The 16,782-nt window shown below is 51.7% G+C and overlaps 1 protein-coding gene across 11 annotated transcripts in view; it reads right to left on the bottom strand.

Moving 5' to 3' along the window:
• Positions 1–16,782, bottom strand: part of EFCAB5 (EF-hand calcium binding domain 5) — a 73,319-nt gene that overhangs the window by 13,452 nt on the left and 43,085 nt on the right. For all 11 annotated transcript variants that reach the window (XM_075904599.1, XM_075904593.1, XM_075904589.1 and 8 more), the window contains 3 exons: positions 12,678–12,892; positions 11,127–11,283; positions 103–392 (listed from right to left, as the gene is read on the bottom strand). In XM_075904599.1, the coding sequence (XP_075760714.1) occupies positions 103–392; positions 11,127–11,283; positions 12,678–12,892 (662 nt within the window). The remainder of the gene's footprint in view (positions 1–102; positions 393–11,126; positions 11,284–12,677; positions 12,893–16,782) is intronic.

Raw genomic sequence — 16,782 nt, 5'->3', positions numbered from 1 at the left:
GGGGATGTGTCAGCTTCCCACCCCATGTTACGCCCCCTGGATTGGTGGTGAATGCAGCCGTTTAGCAGAAGACAGGGTCAGGGTCACTCAAGCAATGCGTACCTGGGAAAGCGCCTTAAAGACGGCCTTGTACACTGGCTCCATGCTTGCCCCACTGGTCTCCGCTGCATCCTGGATGTTGTGCAGCCATTTCCTCCTGGCAGAACCTCGCAGGCGTTCCAGGTGGGTTCGTGCCACACTCATGGTCAGAAACTCCACCAAGTTATCAAGCACTTCATCTTCATTCCCAGTGAGCTCAGAAGCAACCAGTTCCAGATAAGTTTGGAATTCCTTTGGAGACAACTTCACCACCCTACCGGGGCGTGGGTGGGAGCAGCGAAGGTGCTTCTTGGCTAAGGGACGAAACAGCAATAAGGGCACAGGCATGCCTGTTGGTGGCAGTCTGCTTTGGTCTCCCTCTGCAGCAATGCCAGGCCTGTCCCAAACCTGATGCAGGGGCGTTCCCTGTCCATCATCAGAAAGAGTCTCTCTTTCCCCTTGTTTCTTCCTCCCCAAAATCAAACAGAAAAGTGCCATGGCAGCCTCAGAGGCAGGATGCGCTCTCCCCTCTAGATCACTGAGAAAACACCTGGACAGTGCCCCCAAATCCCCCCTCCCCCCAACACACACACCTCTGCATGACCGCCAAGCTAGTCACAGCAGGAGAACATCTGGAGCAGGGCTGGAGAACCCCTTTTGGGTCGGGGGCTGTTGATCCACAGAAAAATCAGTCAGTGGCTGCACACGAAGAAAAGTCCTGAGTGACGTGGCCCCCAGCTGAGAAGAAGGACACTCCCCCACATTCCCCTCACACACCAGAGTCTAGGGGGGCCCAGGCTAGTCAATTATGTATGCTACAGCCGTGTGGGGGATGGGAGGGGTAGAATGCCAGTGTGGGCTCCCCAATGCTGGAGGGAGAACCCCAAATCTCAGAGGCCAGATCCTGGGAAGCTGGGGGCTGCATCTGCCCCCCAGGCCTTAGGTTCCCCATCCCTGATCTAGAGGTTGCTCTTCATTACCCCAGAATCACATTCACCTCAATCACACTGCCAAACAGACCCCCTGCAATCAGGTGTCAGCACAGCAGGCTCCCAAAGGCAGCCACAAGTTCTGCAGAAGAATTACTGGCCATGCCCATAAAACCTTGATGGCAAAAGCCTACAGCTGGCCTTACAAGACAGCCATGTCTCCAGGGGTTTTCATGATGTACGGCACTTAGATCTCTTGTGGTTATTTAAGACCTTCCCAAGTAGCTATAATCTTCACTAATTCTACTTTGGTTGTCTGGGCTGAATTACTGACATAACATTTGGATTATATTAAATCTCATTGAGGATGAAACAAAATTAAAGCTCCCTTTATAGTACAGAGATGACCGGAGGATGCTCTGGACTATGAGAAGTTCACCAGCAGGCGCAGACAGGGGAAAGCCAGAAAGGAAAGCATTGTCCTCCATGGTTCTCCGCTGAAGAGCGCGTTCTCTGTAGTTCTGGTCTCCCCGTTTCTTTCAGGTTTCATGGCTGAGTTAATCTACGATGATTTATTTAAAAAATAAATCAGGGCTCAGTCTTGACCCAGTGAGCATTTCCTCCCCGGGTAGCAAAGGAGCTGCACACCCCCCTTGATGCCAGACTGCCATCTCCCATCCTGCTCATGTGAGCAGAGGGTAAGTGAAGAGGGAGGGGATGGGGTGGAGCCACATCCCCACTTCCAAACCCGCCAGCCAGTGCAGGGCAGCCAGACTGACAAGAGAGCCCCTACCTTTGAGCTAAAAGCCACCTGGCTCTCAGCCCATGTTGTAGAGGTCTCTTGGTCCTATCTGTTGCTGTGGTCTAGGGGCCACTGCATGGGCCAGTGAACCACACTAGGGCTACACTGTCTACACTGGCGGGTTGTTGCGCCAGAAATATGCAAATGAGGCTAAATGTGGACTATCGCCGAGCCTCATTTGCATACCTAATGAGCCGCTATTTTTGCGGAAGAGGCTCTTACGCCAGAAGGAGCATCTACACTGCCCCTTCTTGTGCAAGAAAAACCCTTTTGCACAACGCCGTTATTCCTGAAAATAATCAGCGTGGCGGCATTGCGCAAGAGGGTTTTTCTTGCGCAACAAGGGGCAGTGTAGATGCTCCTTCTGGCGCAAGAGCCTCTTCCACAAAATGGTGGCTCATTAGGTATGCAAATGAGGCTTGGTGATATTCCACGCTTAGCCTCATTTGCATATTTCTGGTGCAACAAGCTGCCAGTATAGACATATAGGTGTGTGGGTTACACTAACACAGTAGGTGACACAACTTGCCTCCCTATGGAGAAAGGAGGGAGCATGGAACAAACTGTGACGCTCCTGGGGCAGGGTAGCTACTCATTGTGATGCAGTGGGGGGGCTGTCCACTCTTGTGGCGCTGGATCCACTCTGGTTTTGCATTCACTGGTTGCTGTGTTGTGCTGGGTGTGTCCCCTCTGCTGGGCTGCAGAGGCTCTGTGTGTCTGTGTGCAGTGCCCAGCGGGGGGAGGCACGTAGGCATGGCCCAGCCGCCTGACACCTGGAAGGCTATCTGAACAAAGCAAGGGGCGTGGCTTCCTGCGGGCTAAGGGACCAGTGGCTGAGAGTTGAGTTAGTCTCGGCTGGGCTAAGGGAAGGGGGGATGTTTTTAGACTAAGGAAGGGGTGAAGCCCCTTCCCCCCAAAAGGACTAAGGCTCTGCCCTGGCTCCTATGTCAACATCGACCCCGTGCTGCTCTGTATCTCTGAGAAGCAATAAAACCTTCTATTCTATGGGCTGGCCAAGTCACATCTGGCTGCAGATGAGGGTGCAGGGTCGGGGGCTCCCCGACACGTCGTCATACTCATGCTGGGTGCAAAGAGCCTGCCTACCACTATGTGATGAACCCTACAAGGGTTAACATCCATGGGACACTGAAGGAGTCTCTTTCAAAAATAACCTCTGTAGCGTCAAGTCACCTTAGCGGCAGAGAACAGAGTAGATGAGATATAATCTTATTCCCACAGTTAATTCCAACTGGCTTCCTTATGAATACTGTCGCAAGAGAGAAACCTGTCTGGTGGGCAGTGAGAAAGGGTGCTGGGTGACAATGCATCAGGCGGTAGGGAGGTGGACGTGAAGGTGATGGTGACTGACAATGAACATGGTAGCACAGTGGGCCCCAATCATGTGCTACCCACAGTGAAAACAAGCACATGGATCTGCCCCAAAGAGCTTTCAATCTAAATAATGCACAACACTTCAATGGCATTCACAGAAGATACTAAACCGGGAGGTGTGGCAAACACTAAGGAGGACAGAGAAATAAGACGAAAGAACCTAGTCAAGTTAAAAACAATAGGAAAACAATAAAGACTCAGCTTGAAAAAATAAATGCCCCTACATCAGCTGGGGAAATAACCCAAAAAAGAAATATGCAGCAGGAGAGGGACACCTGTAAAATCACAATGGCTTCAGGAGATCATGCATTGAGCATGGACAGGAAATTACTCTCCCTGGCTCTGGTACAGCTAGACCTGGAGTGCTGCACTGAATTCTGGGCACCTCATTACCAGACAGTTACAAACTTGGAGCCGTTGATAGACGAGCAGCCAAACGCTTGCAGTAGGGTGAGAGTGGCATAAAAAGGGCAAATCCCCAGAGCTACGCAGGCAGATGTTGGCTAAGAGATGACTGAGGGGCCAGAGGGTAACCATCTGGAAATATGTGGAGGAAGGAGAGGAAGTGTGAGAGAATACAAGAGACTCAAACAATAAGGGGATGAAACTAATCAGAGGAAAAATCAGGCTGACTTCCATGAAACAAGTCATAGCAAAGCTATCTAGCAGACCAGGGTAGTCTTTCAAGAAGTAGCTGAAGAGCTTTCATTTGGAATATTTAAAGGGCAAGTGGACAGAGCACTAGAACACGGACTGTAAGGTACAAGCCGGCACTGGACCTACGACAGTCAAAGCAGAATTAGTGAAGATTCTAGCTAACTGCATTTTACCAGAGCTGATTTTCAGGGCTAGCTAGGCATAAGTGGAGTAAGCGATTGCTGAGGGCCCTACCCAGCTCAGGGGCCCCATTTGCTTTTGTAATATGTGTTGTGTGGGAGCCTGCGTAGGGCCCCTAATGGGCTAGCATCACCTCTGCTGATTTCTACCATTCTGGGGACAAGTGCAAAGACCTAGGGTACAGACAATTAAAAAAGAGACTCCAAACTCTACACTGTATAAGTAGGATTAATAGTGGGCCAGTTCTGAAAATGTGAACATCTCATATTGTTTTCTACTCAGCTAAGTCCTGAACTGATCTATGCAGGGCGTTTTCTAAAGTACCCAGCCTTCCCCACTAACGAACCAGGTCTTGGTACGCACGTTACCTCCCATAATGCTCTATTTGCACACAAGAGGGTGCTCTTGTACAATTCTTTGAATGTGCGGGCTAAGCTTTCTTTTTGAAACATGGTATTCATTCATCCCCTGCCTCACTGCAAGTGCAAGCGCTTGTCTTCCGTTCATCTGAGCCACACCCTGGCCTGACATTTAGCAGTTCCCAAACAAGTAAACTGAGGGAGGGAGAGAGAGAGCTGCTTGTTCACAGGGTTCAGTGCCTCCACTAACCGATAGTTCGTGAAGTGTGTGTGGCAGTGAAGAGTGCTGCTAGGGGAGCAGTATTTTGTGATCAATACATGTAATGGTTTGATGCTTTGACAGAATGGAAAATGCTTTGAGAAATTACATGCCGGAATAGGAAGGAAACAACTCTGCCTCTCAAAGCATCCAGGACTCTAAGACCCTGATATTTATGGGAGTTGAGAGTCTGCTCCCTTGGAAGTCAATGAGAATTTTATCATTGATTTCAGTGGAAGCACAAGTAAGCCCTAAATGGCTCTGGACCTTTTAGAAATGTTTGCCAATGACTTCTTGTCCTTTGGAGTTTCAAAAGTGCACACAATTTTTTTTCCATTGAATTTTTAGGTTTTGTGACAAAATGAATAATGTTTGGGTTTGGATTACTGCTCCCCTTTTGCTCCCTTTCTTCTTTCCTCACTGTCTCTTTTTTTAAAAAAGGGAAAAAGAGCAGCAGGCATAAAGAAATACCCAGCAAGCCAAACAATGTTTCGTTTTGGTTTTTTTTTGTCAAAATCCCCCTAAAAATTTCAGTCAAAATAGCGTCTTGGAAAAAGCCATTACTCATCAAAATTATGAGACAAAGATGTTTCAAGCAGCTGCATGTGCAAGAGGTCACCATGTGGCTTGGGTGGGAGGTCCTAAGGTCTCCAGCACAGATCAATGATGCTTTTTATGGCGAGGCTCTGCCTGCACTAGCATCAGGCTCGGTTCAGTCTACGTGAACGTAAAAGTAATGCTCTCCAAGCCACATGCCGTGCTGAGCCCTGTGTGTGCACACGGAATGCGCATCACGCAGGGTCCATGTGGAAGGAGAACTTTCCATCGAGTTGAATTATTCTTTCAGCCACTCTGATGTTTGTTTGGGGGCTATCACTAGCATCCGGCTGTGTGTGACATTCTTTTGGCTGCTGTGTAATCAGTGTGAGGCAGGGGAGGTACGGTACCAGAACACAGACTAACTGGCAAGAGGGAACTGGTACCATAGGTACAGAGTTTTTCATTTGCAGAGAAAACACTGATTCCCCTTCTGAAAGAGTCAATCTCCTGGCTTTGCTGGGAATGGAGAGTGCATGATCCTGTGCGAATAGACCTTTGGTAGCAGGGATACAATCCAAGGAACTATAAGACACAGGTATAGTAAGTTACATCAGCCTGTTTCTGCGAATTTGAAAGGCCACATCACTGTGCTGGCCCTCCTCTTTGTGATGACACTCATATTTCTAAGGCCTGTTACATTGTTCCAATGAGTTATACTTCTCTCCCAAGATAAGAATTGACTCTCTGAAGACAGATGTGCCAGGATATATCTGCATGGCAGTGCAAGGTGTGTAAGAAGCACAATTAGACATACCCATGCTTGCATGGTTAAAGAGAGCAGTGTCGATGAGATGCATGGACATCACGGCGGTCTGTACAAGCCTATTGGGGACCCCAGTTTTATACTAACATTGGTAGCCCCTGTTCAAGTCCTGCTGCTGCATCTACACTGCTCGCCTTGTTTAAGTGGGTGAAGCTAGCCCAGGTGTGTCTGGGTACTTCTACACTACAGCATTATTTCGAAATATCTTATTTCAAAATAGTTATTTCGACATAACGTGTCTATACACAAAATGCATTTCGAAATAGCATTTGGCTATTTCGAAATAGCACGTCCACACTGAGAGGACGCTGAATCGCATTTAAGGCCGGCCAGAACCAGGTTCCAGCAGGGCATCAGGTCAGGAGTCACTTTGTGTGGCTGCTGCCTGAGGCTATCTGAGGCCTGTGCTTAAAGGGACCCCCCTGGACAGCCGGTTCTCAGCTTTCCCTACTTGCTTTCCTACCTTACTGAGGGACAGCAAAGCATTTTTTTCTCTGTATGCTCTGGTTGCCCTCACTTGGGACACCACAGCACTCTGCACCATGGAGCTGGAGCTGCCCCTGGGCACTCTGGTGCTTCTTTTGGTTGTGTTGCTGCAAGCCCGGCTGTGCTTTCTGTAGGCTGCCTCACAGCATCTGCTGCAGCCCAACCCCCACACCATCATCCGGACCCTCCTGGGGTACATGAAGGAGCAGCTGCAGCTCCTGGATGTCAGTGTGCCCTGCCGCATCTGGCATCTGGACACCAGCAGCAACTGGTGAAACCACATCATCCTGGAACGCTAGGGAGACCAACAACAGACCTAGAACTTTAGGATGAAGAAGGACACCTTCATGAAGCTATGTGAGTGGCTCGCCCCTGCTCTGCAGCGATGGGACATGCACATGAGGCCTGCTGTTCCCCTCCAGAAGCATGTGGCCATCACCCTCTGGAAGCTCTCCACACAGGATAGCTACCGATCCATGGGGAACCAATTCGGCAACATTAACATGGGCTGGTCCAGCAAAGCACACAACGCGCGGGTTTACCACAACTCCTCCGTGTGCCAAAGGCTGCACACTGGGACTTTCTTCCCCAACTGTCACATCAGGGTCGGAGATGTGGACATGCCTGTGTCCCTGGTGGGGGATGTGGCCTATCCCCTACAAACCTGGCTTCTGAAGCCCTACATGGGACATTTCAACCCTTCCTGACAAGCCTTTAGTGCCAAGCAGGAGCGGCCTAAGGCCGGCTGTGGCAGCTGGTGCCCAAGGAGGAAGGCGCGATCGGCACCCCTGCCTGCATGGCTGTCAATGGTCGTGATGTCATCACGGGGCACCAGGGCCAGTGGCACCCCAGGCAACTGCCTAGTTTGCCTAGGCTCACAGGCCGCCCCAGGTGCCAAGCTCAGCAGGGCCCGTTGAAGGCCCATTTTACATGCCTCCTCACCCTCCCGGACCTCTCTGAGCGGAATGTTCCGCACGTGGTGGCAGCGTGTTGTGTGCTGCATAATTTGTGCAAGAGGAAGGGAGAGGCTTTCCTGCCAGGCTAGATGGCAGAAGCCAACCACTTGGCTGGCCTGTACATGCAGCCCCACACGGCTGCCAGCAGGGGGGCTATTGGGGGGCTGTCCGTATCTGGGAGGCCCTGCGGGAGAGCTTCCACCCAGAGGAGGACTAAAGTCTCCCTGGTGTGCCACACTGGGGGCTTGTGCCTCATTTCACCCTCACATCCTTTCACTGACCCCTCCCTAACTCCCCCTTACTCATGTAAATAGAGACACATGTGTTGACAAAAACAAACTCTCTTTATTGAACAAAACTGGGGTGGGGGAAATGAGGGCGGGAGAGGGGAGGCGAGACGGTGGGAGAGGGGAGGGGTAAACCTGGGAGGAGGGAGCTGGAAGGGGGAGGCAAGGGGAGGAAGGGGGAGGAGAAGCTCAGGGTTGGGGGTCTTGCTGGTCCACCTGTCTCCCAGCACTGCGGGTGCGGGGTCCTCAGCGTCCCTGGGGGGGAGAGGGTATGGAGGGTGAGGTGGGTAGAGAGCAGGGGGAGGAAGAAGCAGGAGGGGGAGCAGGAGTGGGAGGAGGAGCGGTAGCTGGGCGGCTGCAGGAGCTGGAGTGGCAGGAGGCAGCAATCTCTGCACCAGGGTCTACAGGTGGTTGGAGATGTCACGGCCCTGGGCAAACAGCTCCCACCAGCTCTCCTGCCACAGCTGCAGGTCTTCATGCACCCAGTAGTCCAGGATGCGGTGCTGGCCTTGCAGGATCCCCAGGTGCTGCCGCTGGTACTCCTCCTGGTTACGGGTCAGCCTGCTGGCCTGGGTGCTGGAGGATTTCCTGGGTGGGGTGGTGCGCCCTGCACTCGCAGCTGCTGCGGCTGTGGAGAAATCAGAGAAGTGGTCAGTTATCCTGGGGGACACAGCAAGTGAATCCCAGCCCCCCTCTGCAAGGTGAGGACGGCAGGTCTCTGCACCATTGGAGCCAACGTGCCTGCACGCAAGTCATGTTTGGTATGTCCTGCTATCCCCAGGAGTGGGAGCTGGCCTGGGACTGCACCCATGCCCCTGTGCTGTATATAGTGCTGGGGCGGGGAGGGAGGGGGGGAGATGTCCCCTGCCTCCATGTAGAGGGGGCTTGTGGAGGGAGGGAATCATGCAGTGTCCCACCCCAGGGTCAGGAGTATGTCATGTGCCTTCATACATACACGTGTGTGGGTAACAGGCCAAGGCCCCTGTGTGGCAGCCAGCTGGGGCCACGTGCCCAGGGGTGGCACGGCACATGTACAGGTTGCTGCGTGATCCATGGTCTCCCTCTCCTGCTCTCCCCCCCGCCGCATAAGGGGACAGTGATGGCACTCACATGTCGTTGCCTCCCCGGCCTCGGATGACACCGGTGACAGGCTCGCTGGGACGGCTCAGACATCCTGGGTGCATGGAACGCTCCCTCCAGGGTCCTCCTCCTCCTCCTCGGTCTCATGGCCAGGGCCCTCTGCCCCAGGGTCAATGACCATCTGGGGGCACAGACCATCCAGCCCTCTAGGATGCGGTCTAGGGCATCAAAATAGGGGCAGGGGTCTGGGTCTTCCTGTGGTTGGGAGCTGTCCCCTGTGGCCCTGGCATAGGCCTGCCGCAGCTCCTTGATTTTCATGCGCACATGCTCCTGGCTTCGCATGTGGCCTTTGTGGCCAGGCTGGCAGCCATCTGCCTGTAGATGGCCATGTTCCTCCGTCTAGAGCAGAGATCATGGATGTTGGAGGATTCCCCCCAAACATCAATCAGGTCCATGATCTCCGCACTGGACCAGGAAGTGCCCGCCTTCTCCAGCCCCTGGCAGGCTCCTGGGAGCTTGCAGACTGCTACTGGGGAGCGGTGGAGGGCTGGCTGGCACTGGCTGCCTCGCTCATGTTGAGGCAACTGGATCAGGGGCAGCAACTGCTGGCTCTGGTCTGGCAGGCCTGGAGCTGTCACAGGCCCTGTAGCCAAACGAAGTCTACCCCTTTAAGGGCTCTGGGGAGGGTGGGGAAGAGAGGAGTTTTCCTGGTTGTGGCCAGAGTGGCCACCAGGGCACCCTGGGAAGGGCTGGAGCCCCCTATTTCAAAATAAGTGTCTATACAGCACTTATTTTGAAATAGGCGCTATTCCTCGTGGAATGAGGGTTACCAAGTTCAAAATAAGCCCTCTGTTATTTCGAATTAATTTCAAAATAGTGGTTGGCTTGTGTAGATGCTAACGAAGTGATTCCAAAATAACTTTGCTGTGTAGACATACCCTCTGTCCGTGCTGCAGCCACACTTCAGACGGCCGTGGGAGACCCTCCGTCCCTGGGCTTTCTTCCACACTGAATGCAATGCAGATCTGGAGCTGGTCAGCAAAGCCACGGCCATCTTGTACCCGATGTCAATGGAAGATTAGCCAGAGGCAGCTGGGGACAGTTTGATATTGCTTCTCTGTTGTGTCCCTTTTCCTTCCACCCATGGTAAAAGCTTCGCAAAGCAGGGACTGCACCTCCCTATTTTCTGTGCTGCACCCTGCCTGAGTTTGGGGCTACTGGCTCATGAATAGCCGTAGTTTATAGCCCTGCAGGCAAGTGAAGCTGGGATGGCGTGAATGCTCCAGGGCAGGGTCACTTTCACATGGCAGTGTTAAATCCACTGCAATAGGCTACCCTACAACATGTGTCCCTAAGACCTCAGTGCTGGCACTTTGCCATAGGGCAGGGATGCAGTTGACTGAGACATGAGAGGGCTTCTCACAGCGAGTTGGACGTGAGGTGGGGAGCAAGGGGATTTGGGAAGGTTGCCAAAAGAAGCCGTATTGAATCATTTTTGTCAGCAGTGCGTAGCCAGGACAAATGTAACGCGCAGCATTCCAGGAGGAAGCGTGGGAAGGCGGCTGTCCATGGTGGCCGACTAGTCTACCTGGTACCCAAAGCCCCCGCCACATGGTGCTTGGTAGTACTGGAGCTCAGCAGCGTATCCACCGAGCTGCCAGATGCATTCTGCCGCCTGCTGAAGGTTTGTCCGATCCGGCCTGTTTAACAGGGCCCAAGGTGGTTCAGTCAGAGAAATGAGCTGACCGTAGCTGTTAAAAACCCCACACCCACCACAACTCCGAATCTCTGGGTCACAGGAGCTGAACTCCTTGAGGGGACTCTGAGAGGCCATTCAAGGCCCGCAGGGAGCGTGGACAGTACCATTCCAGAGGTGGGCTGAGGTGCAGCTGTGCACAACAGAAGGCAAGTCGGACCCAGAATGTCACATGCTCCCCCATTGGGGTTCTCTATGGGCTTGGGTTTTCACATCCAAACCACAGTCATGTACTGCTCAGTATCACAGGGACCTTTGCAGCATTTCACTGCACCGTGACAGCAGCACAAAGGAACCCCAACTCTCCGGCCTGGATAACTGAAAAGAAAGGGCCCTGGCTGCTCTCTGTAGACACACCCCTCTGTCTCCACTTCATCGACTGCTCCTTCTGTTTATGGTGGCATGTGCAAAGTCAGTAAGACACAGTCTTTGCCCCGCCTTCATTAGCACTATCTGTGAACGGCTAGTGACTCAGCACATTGCACGGCCTTTTTACTGACTGCACAGCTCCAAACTAGTGGTGGAAAGTGCTGTTTTCTTACCCTTTTTCAGAGCCTCCTTTTCCATTCCTTCCTTAAATGTGTCAAGAACAGCATCCACCTCTTTCACGTCAAGGTACCCGGAGCACTCGTTGTCCCACTTCTGAAAGAGTGCCTCCAGGAGCAATTTCCTTCGGGCCAAGAGAGCCTCACTATGAACCTAGGGCAGGGAAGAAGCAAGAGAGACAGGCAAGCGGTAAGGAAAGACTGACAATGCATAGCGCCCACAGCCGGAAGGGAATTGCTATGGCTGGTTTATTACTTGGACATTTGACAACTCGTGATAGTCACAGAAAGCCTGTCATCCCGGAAGTCAGGGTAAAATTACCATTAAGATCTGAAGTAGATGGCAGTCCTATGGCAGTAAACGGCAGCTCACTTTTAGCTTGCAGACTGAGGCTACGTCTACACAGCTTCCCTCATTTGCATAATTAATTAGGAGCAGTTTTCACGCAAGAGGTTTTTGCGCAAAAAGGCGCCATCTACACAGCGCCTTTTTGCACAAAAAACCCCTCTTGTGCAAGAGCCATTCTTCCTCATTTTTTCAGGAAGAACGACTCTTGCGCAAGAGGGGTTTTGCACAAAAAGGCATGACTAGGCTTTTGCGGAAGAGGGAAGCTGTGTAGACGTAGCCTGAGAGTTAGTTTCTCAAAGGGACTGAGCCCCATTGTACCTGCCAAAAGCCAAGGCAAGACAGCTGTGGTAGGTGGCAATTCCACACTCCAGATTCGTCTTTCCTGCCACAACCAAGTGACTCCTTGTAAATGACACCACAGTATTTTGCAGTGTTTGTTCTTTCTGTTTGAGTTTGTACACTGTTGATACTGATAGTACCTTTCACTGTGCAGGGCCCTATGGGGCTGCATGGGCTACTTGCTGATTAAAGCCAGCTTTTGCACAGCACCAGATGCTAAACAGCTGGAAATGGAATTCATTGAAAGGACAGAAGATCAGCAAAGAACGTAGTGCTCCGCATAAGGATGGCAGAGCTGTCAGATCCAATATCTCACCCAAATTAGGTCAGCAGCACAGAGGGAAATGAGAAAGCAATCTGGAAAACTGCAGCTAAAGGGGCAGACATGATGAGAAATGTATCAGCACTTTGTGGAGATACTGGGCGGATTGGGCTTGTGTGTGAGTGAATGTATTTATCCAACTGCTGACAAGGTTACTGAACTCCCAGTGGGTGTGACAAACACACCGCTGCACATGCTCACTTTGGCCAGCCTCCCACATGCACACACGTATGAATACAGGCAAATGCAAGAGTTGAAATCTTATGGTATTCTCTAGAGGTAAAAGAACAGAACATCTTAAGCGATTTTACAGGTGGCTGCACACCTGGTGCCTTACAGAGTCAGGCTCGGTTACAGGCAACCAACCTGTGGCAGATTTAGCCCAGCATTATTCCCAGGGCTAATGTGGGGAAAGCTCATGGAAAACAGAGGGACAAAAAAGCTCAACAAAAGGACCGGAGAGTGTGGGTGCTTAGCTCTGCCTCTCTAGCCATTTGTGTGTTCACACTTAACATCATCAAAGCCTGACTGCATTTACTTTTTCCAACTGTTTGATTTTTTCCTCCTCAGTCTGAACGTAACCTTCTTTCACAAACGCAACAAGTTTCTTCATGGTTGGCAGAGAGCTGCCTTCGCCAGCAAAGGTCTCCATGAGCTGTACGAACTGCGGCAGGGTGAGGCAGCTCTTGTCAAAGGCACTCCTGGCACCGGAGGCACGCTGGGTCTGAATAGCTCCTATGCTCATGCGCAAGTCTAGAGGAGAGAAAACACATCACCCAGCACCACGCCAGATGCTGATCCAGAGCTGTGCAAGTGACAGGTGTGAAATCCTGAGCCAAGCCCTGAAGTCCTGATTCAGTGGAGGGTGACTGAATATGGACTGAGTAAACACTGAGTAAGGGCTTCAGGCCATGGCCTTATGTATGCTTATGAAGCAAAACACCAGTACTATTTCTTTACAGATGAGCAGCAATTTAAGGCAAAAGATATCATGTACTAAGGTGAAGTTACACAATGCAGCTTTAGCATAAGTCACTGTTATACCACCAAGGGTCTGCTCCTGACACACAGTCCAAATACCCCTGGGCTGTGTCTAGACTGGCCACTTTTTCCGGAAAAGCGACTGCTTTTGCAGAAAAACTTGCCAGTTGTCTACACTGGCCGCTTGAATTTCCGCAAAAGCACTGACAATGTCATGTAAGATTGTCAGTGCTTTTGCGGAAATACTATGCTGCTCCCGTTCGGGCAAAAGTCTTTTTCCGAAAAACTTTTGCGCAAAAGGGCCAGTGTAGACAGCAGATATTTGTTTTCCGCAAAAAAGCCCTGATTGCAAAAATGGCGATCGGGGCTTTTTTGCGGAAAAGCACGTCTAGATTGGCCATGGACACTTTTCCGCAAAAAGTGCTTTTGCGGAAAAGCGTCCTGCCAATCTAGATGCGCTTTTCCAAAAATGCTTTTAACGGAAAACTTTTCCGTTAAAAGCATTTCCAGAAAATCATACCAGTCTTGGAGACCAGAGGCTCACAATAAGCAACAAAAGCTGCTTAGACAATGGATAAGCTCTCCCCCAACCCAAGCCAACACCCATGAGGTTCTGCAGATGTGGAATGGATGCCACCCTCCACACAGCTACCTGGCAAGGCCACATGCATTACCACAGAGTCCCCCTCGGCGATAAACACTGAAGGAAGTACCAAACTGTTCGGAATGCCAAAAGAAAGAGTTACTCACCTTGTGCAGTAACGGTTGTTCTTCGAGATGTGTCCCCGTGGGTGCTCCACTCTGGGTGCTGGTGCGTCCTCGCGCCGGCGACCGGAGACTTTTCTAGCTGTTTCTGCCGCGGCGCGCAGGCGCCGTGGCGCCCTCTAGTGTTGTTCGAACTGAAGGGCGCCTGCGCGCGCGCGGCTCCTCCGTTCCTTCTCTACCCACCAGAGCATCAGGCTCCAAGCAGGGGAAGGAGGGAGGGTAGTGGAGCACCCACGGGGACACATCTCGAAGAACAACCGTTACTGCACAAGGTGAGTAACTCTTTCTTCTCCTTCGAGTGGTCCCCGTGGGTGCTCCACTCTGGGTGACTACACAGCAGTTGTCGGCTCGCGGAGGTGGGTTTGGAGCCGTGTGGTAGTAACTGTAGACAGCACTGCTTGCCCAACCGCCATAGAAGATGCTATCGAGGTGGAGAGAGCATAGTGTTGTGCAAAGGAATGGTCGGATGACCAGGTAGCGGCGTTGCAAATGTCTTGTAATGGTACATTATGGAGAAAAGCGGTCGTGGCAGCCACTGCTCTAGTGGAATGAGCTGTGATAAGTCCAGGTAAATCTTTGTTATATAAAGTATAAGAGGTCTTGATGCAGGATGTAATCCATTTAGAGATTCTTTGAGATGAGACTGCTTGTCCCTTGGATCTGTCCGCGTATGAGATGAAGAGTCTAGGCGAGGCCCGCCATGGTCTCGTGCGATCTATGTAAAACGCCAAAGCTCGTCGGACGTCGAGAGTGTGCCACACAGCGTGGGACGGTTCAGTGTGTGGTTTAGGAAAGAATGCAGGTAAGTGTATGGGTTCATTCACGTGGAAGGGAGAGAGTACTTTGGGTAGGAACTTAGGGTGGGGTCTAAGTACCACCCTGTCCTGTAAAAACACGGTATATGGGGGGTCAGCCATCAGAGCTGCAAGCTCACTCACCCTCCTACTGGAGGTGATGGCGACTAGGAAAGCCACCTTCATCGACAAATGAGAGAACGAGCAGGTTGCTATCGGCTCGAACGGGGGTTTTGTGAGGCTTTTGAGGACATGGTTGAGGTCCCAAATGGGGACTGGCGGACGAACCGGAGGAAAGGTGTTCTGCAGGCCTTTGAAGAAGCGCTTGGTTATTGGGTCAGCGAGGAAAGAAGAGCTTGGAGGGTGATGGTGGAAAGCTGCTATGGCTGCGGCATGGACCTTAATAGTACTAAGTGCTAGACCGGAATGTTTCAGAGAGAGTAAGTAGTCCAATAAGTCATGTATTGGAGCAAGGTGTGGTGGGTCTGCATGAGTCTGAGCGTACCATAGGGAAAAGCGCGTCCACTTGTAGCGGTAGGTCTTCCTAGTAGAGCGTCTGCGACTATTAATTAATATGTGTCTTACTTGTTCTGAGCAGGCAGTTTCGGCATCATGGAGCCATGAAGGAGCCAAGCGTGGAGCTTCAGTCTGGTGATGTCCGGGTGAAGGGTTTGACCGTGATCTTGTGAGAGGAGGTCGCAGCGTGGAGGGAAGGGATACGGTTCTGCTATCATCATTTTGAGGAGGTAAGGATACCATGTTCGTCTGGGCCAAGCAGGTGCCACCAAAATCACGCGTGCCTGACTCAATCTGATCTTGTCTAGGACTCTGTGCAGAAGTGGGAGGGGAGGAAAGGCGTAGAGGAGGGAGGCGTTCCATGCGATGGAAAGGGCGTCTCCGAGGGAATTCCTGCCCAGGGCTCCCCTGGAGCAGTAGAGATGGCACTTGCGATTGTTCTTTGTAGCGAAAAGGTCCACTTCTGGATGGCCCCAAAGACGGAAGATCGGTGTGAGGGCGCGTTTGTCGATCTCCCACTCGTGCTGGTCCATGAATGTGCGACTTAAGGTGTCTGCTGTGACATTGAGTATTCCGGGAAGGTATACTGCAGAGGGGGTGACCCCATGGGATAGGCACCAGGTCCAAAATTTGGTGGCTTCCGAGCATAGAGAAGGGGAGCGAGCGCCACCCTGACGGTTGATGTAATACATGCATGTGGTATTGTCCGTCATAATGGTGATGGTCTTGTGAGCTATGTGCTGAGTGAAATGCTGGCATGCGTATCTGACTGCCCGTAGCTCGAGAATGTTGATGTGGAGTGCTTGCTCTACGAATGACCATTTGCCTTGGGCTGTGATGGTTCCCAGATGAGCCCCCCATCCCATGAGTGATGCGTCTGTTATGAGTGTTAGAGTAGACGCTGGACGTTGAAAGGGGACACCGTGTAGCATGTTTCGAGGGGTTGTCCACCAGAGCATGGAATTGATAACGCGAGGTGGGATCGCAACATGCTTGCTCATTTGGTCTCTGAAAGGTTTGTATACCGTAGCGAGCCAGGACTGAAGGGGCCTCATGTGGAGTCTGGCGAGATTGACGACGTAAGTCGTAGAGGCCATGTGCCCTAGGATTTTGAGGCAATGGCGGATCGTGACAGTAGGTGCCGCCTGTGTTGCTCGGACAAGGTCGCATATCGTTGCGAACCTGTGATCGGGAAGAGTGGCCCTTGCTGTGATTGTATCGAGGAGGGCGCCTATGAATTCCAGTTTCTGTGTGGGACGCAAAGTGGATTTTGCGTAATTTATGTGGAACCCGAGACTGAGTAGGAGGTCTATTGTGGTGTCTGTCATGGCCTTTGCTTCTTGGAAAGACGCAGCTTTTATGAGGCAATCGTCCAGGTATGGAAATATTATGATGCCTTGGCGTCGGAGAAAGGCCATTACGACTGATAGGGTCTTGGAGAATACCCTGGGAGCCGTAGAAAGGCCAAACGGGAGTACTCTGTATTGGTAATGTTGGGTACCCACTATAAATCGTAGAAAGCGTCTGTGAGCAGGATGAATTGTAATATGGAAGTACGCGTCTTGAAGGTCGAGAGCCGAAAGCCAA

The sequence above is a fragment of the Pelodiscus sinensis genome, chromosome 21 (assembly GCF_049634645.1).
Source record: "Pelodiscus sinensis isolate JC-2024 chromosome 21, ASM4963464v1, whole genome shotgun sequence".
Taxonomy (NCBI): Eukaryota; Metazoa; Chordata; order Testudines; family Trionychidae; genus Pelodiscus; species Pelodiscus sinensis.
The sequence above is the reverse complement of the archived record's forward strand: the minus strand, read 5'-3'. Positions and strand labels throughout refer to the sequence as shown.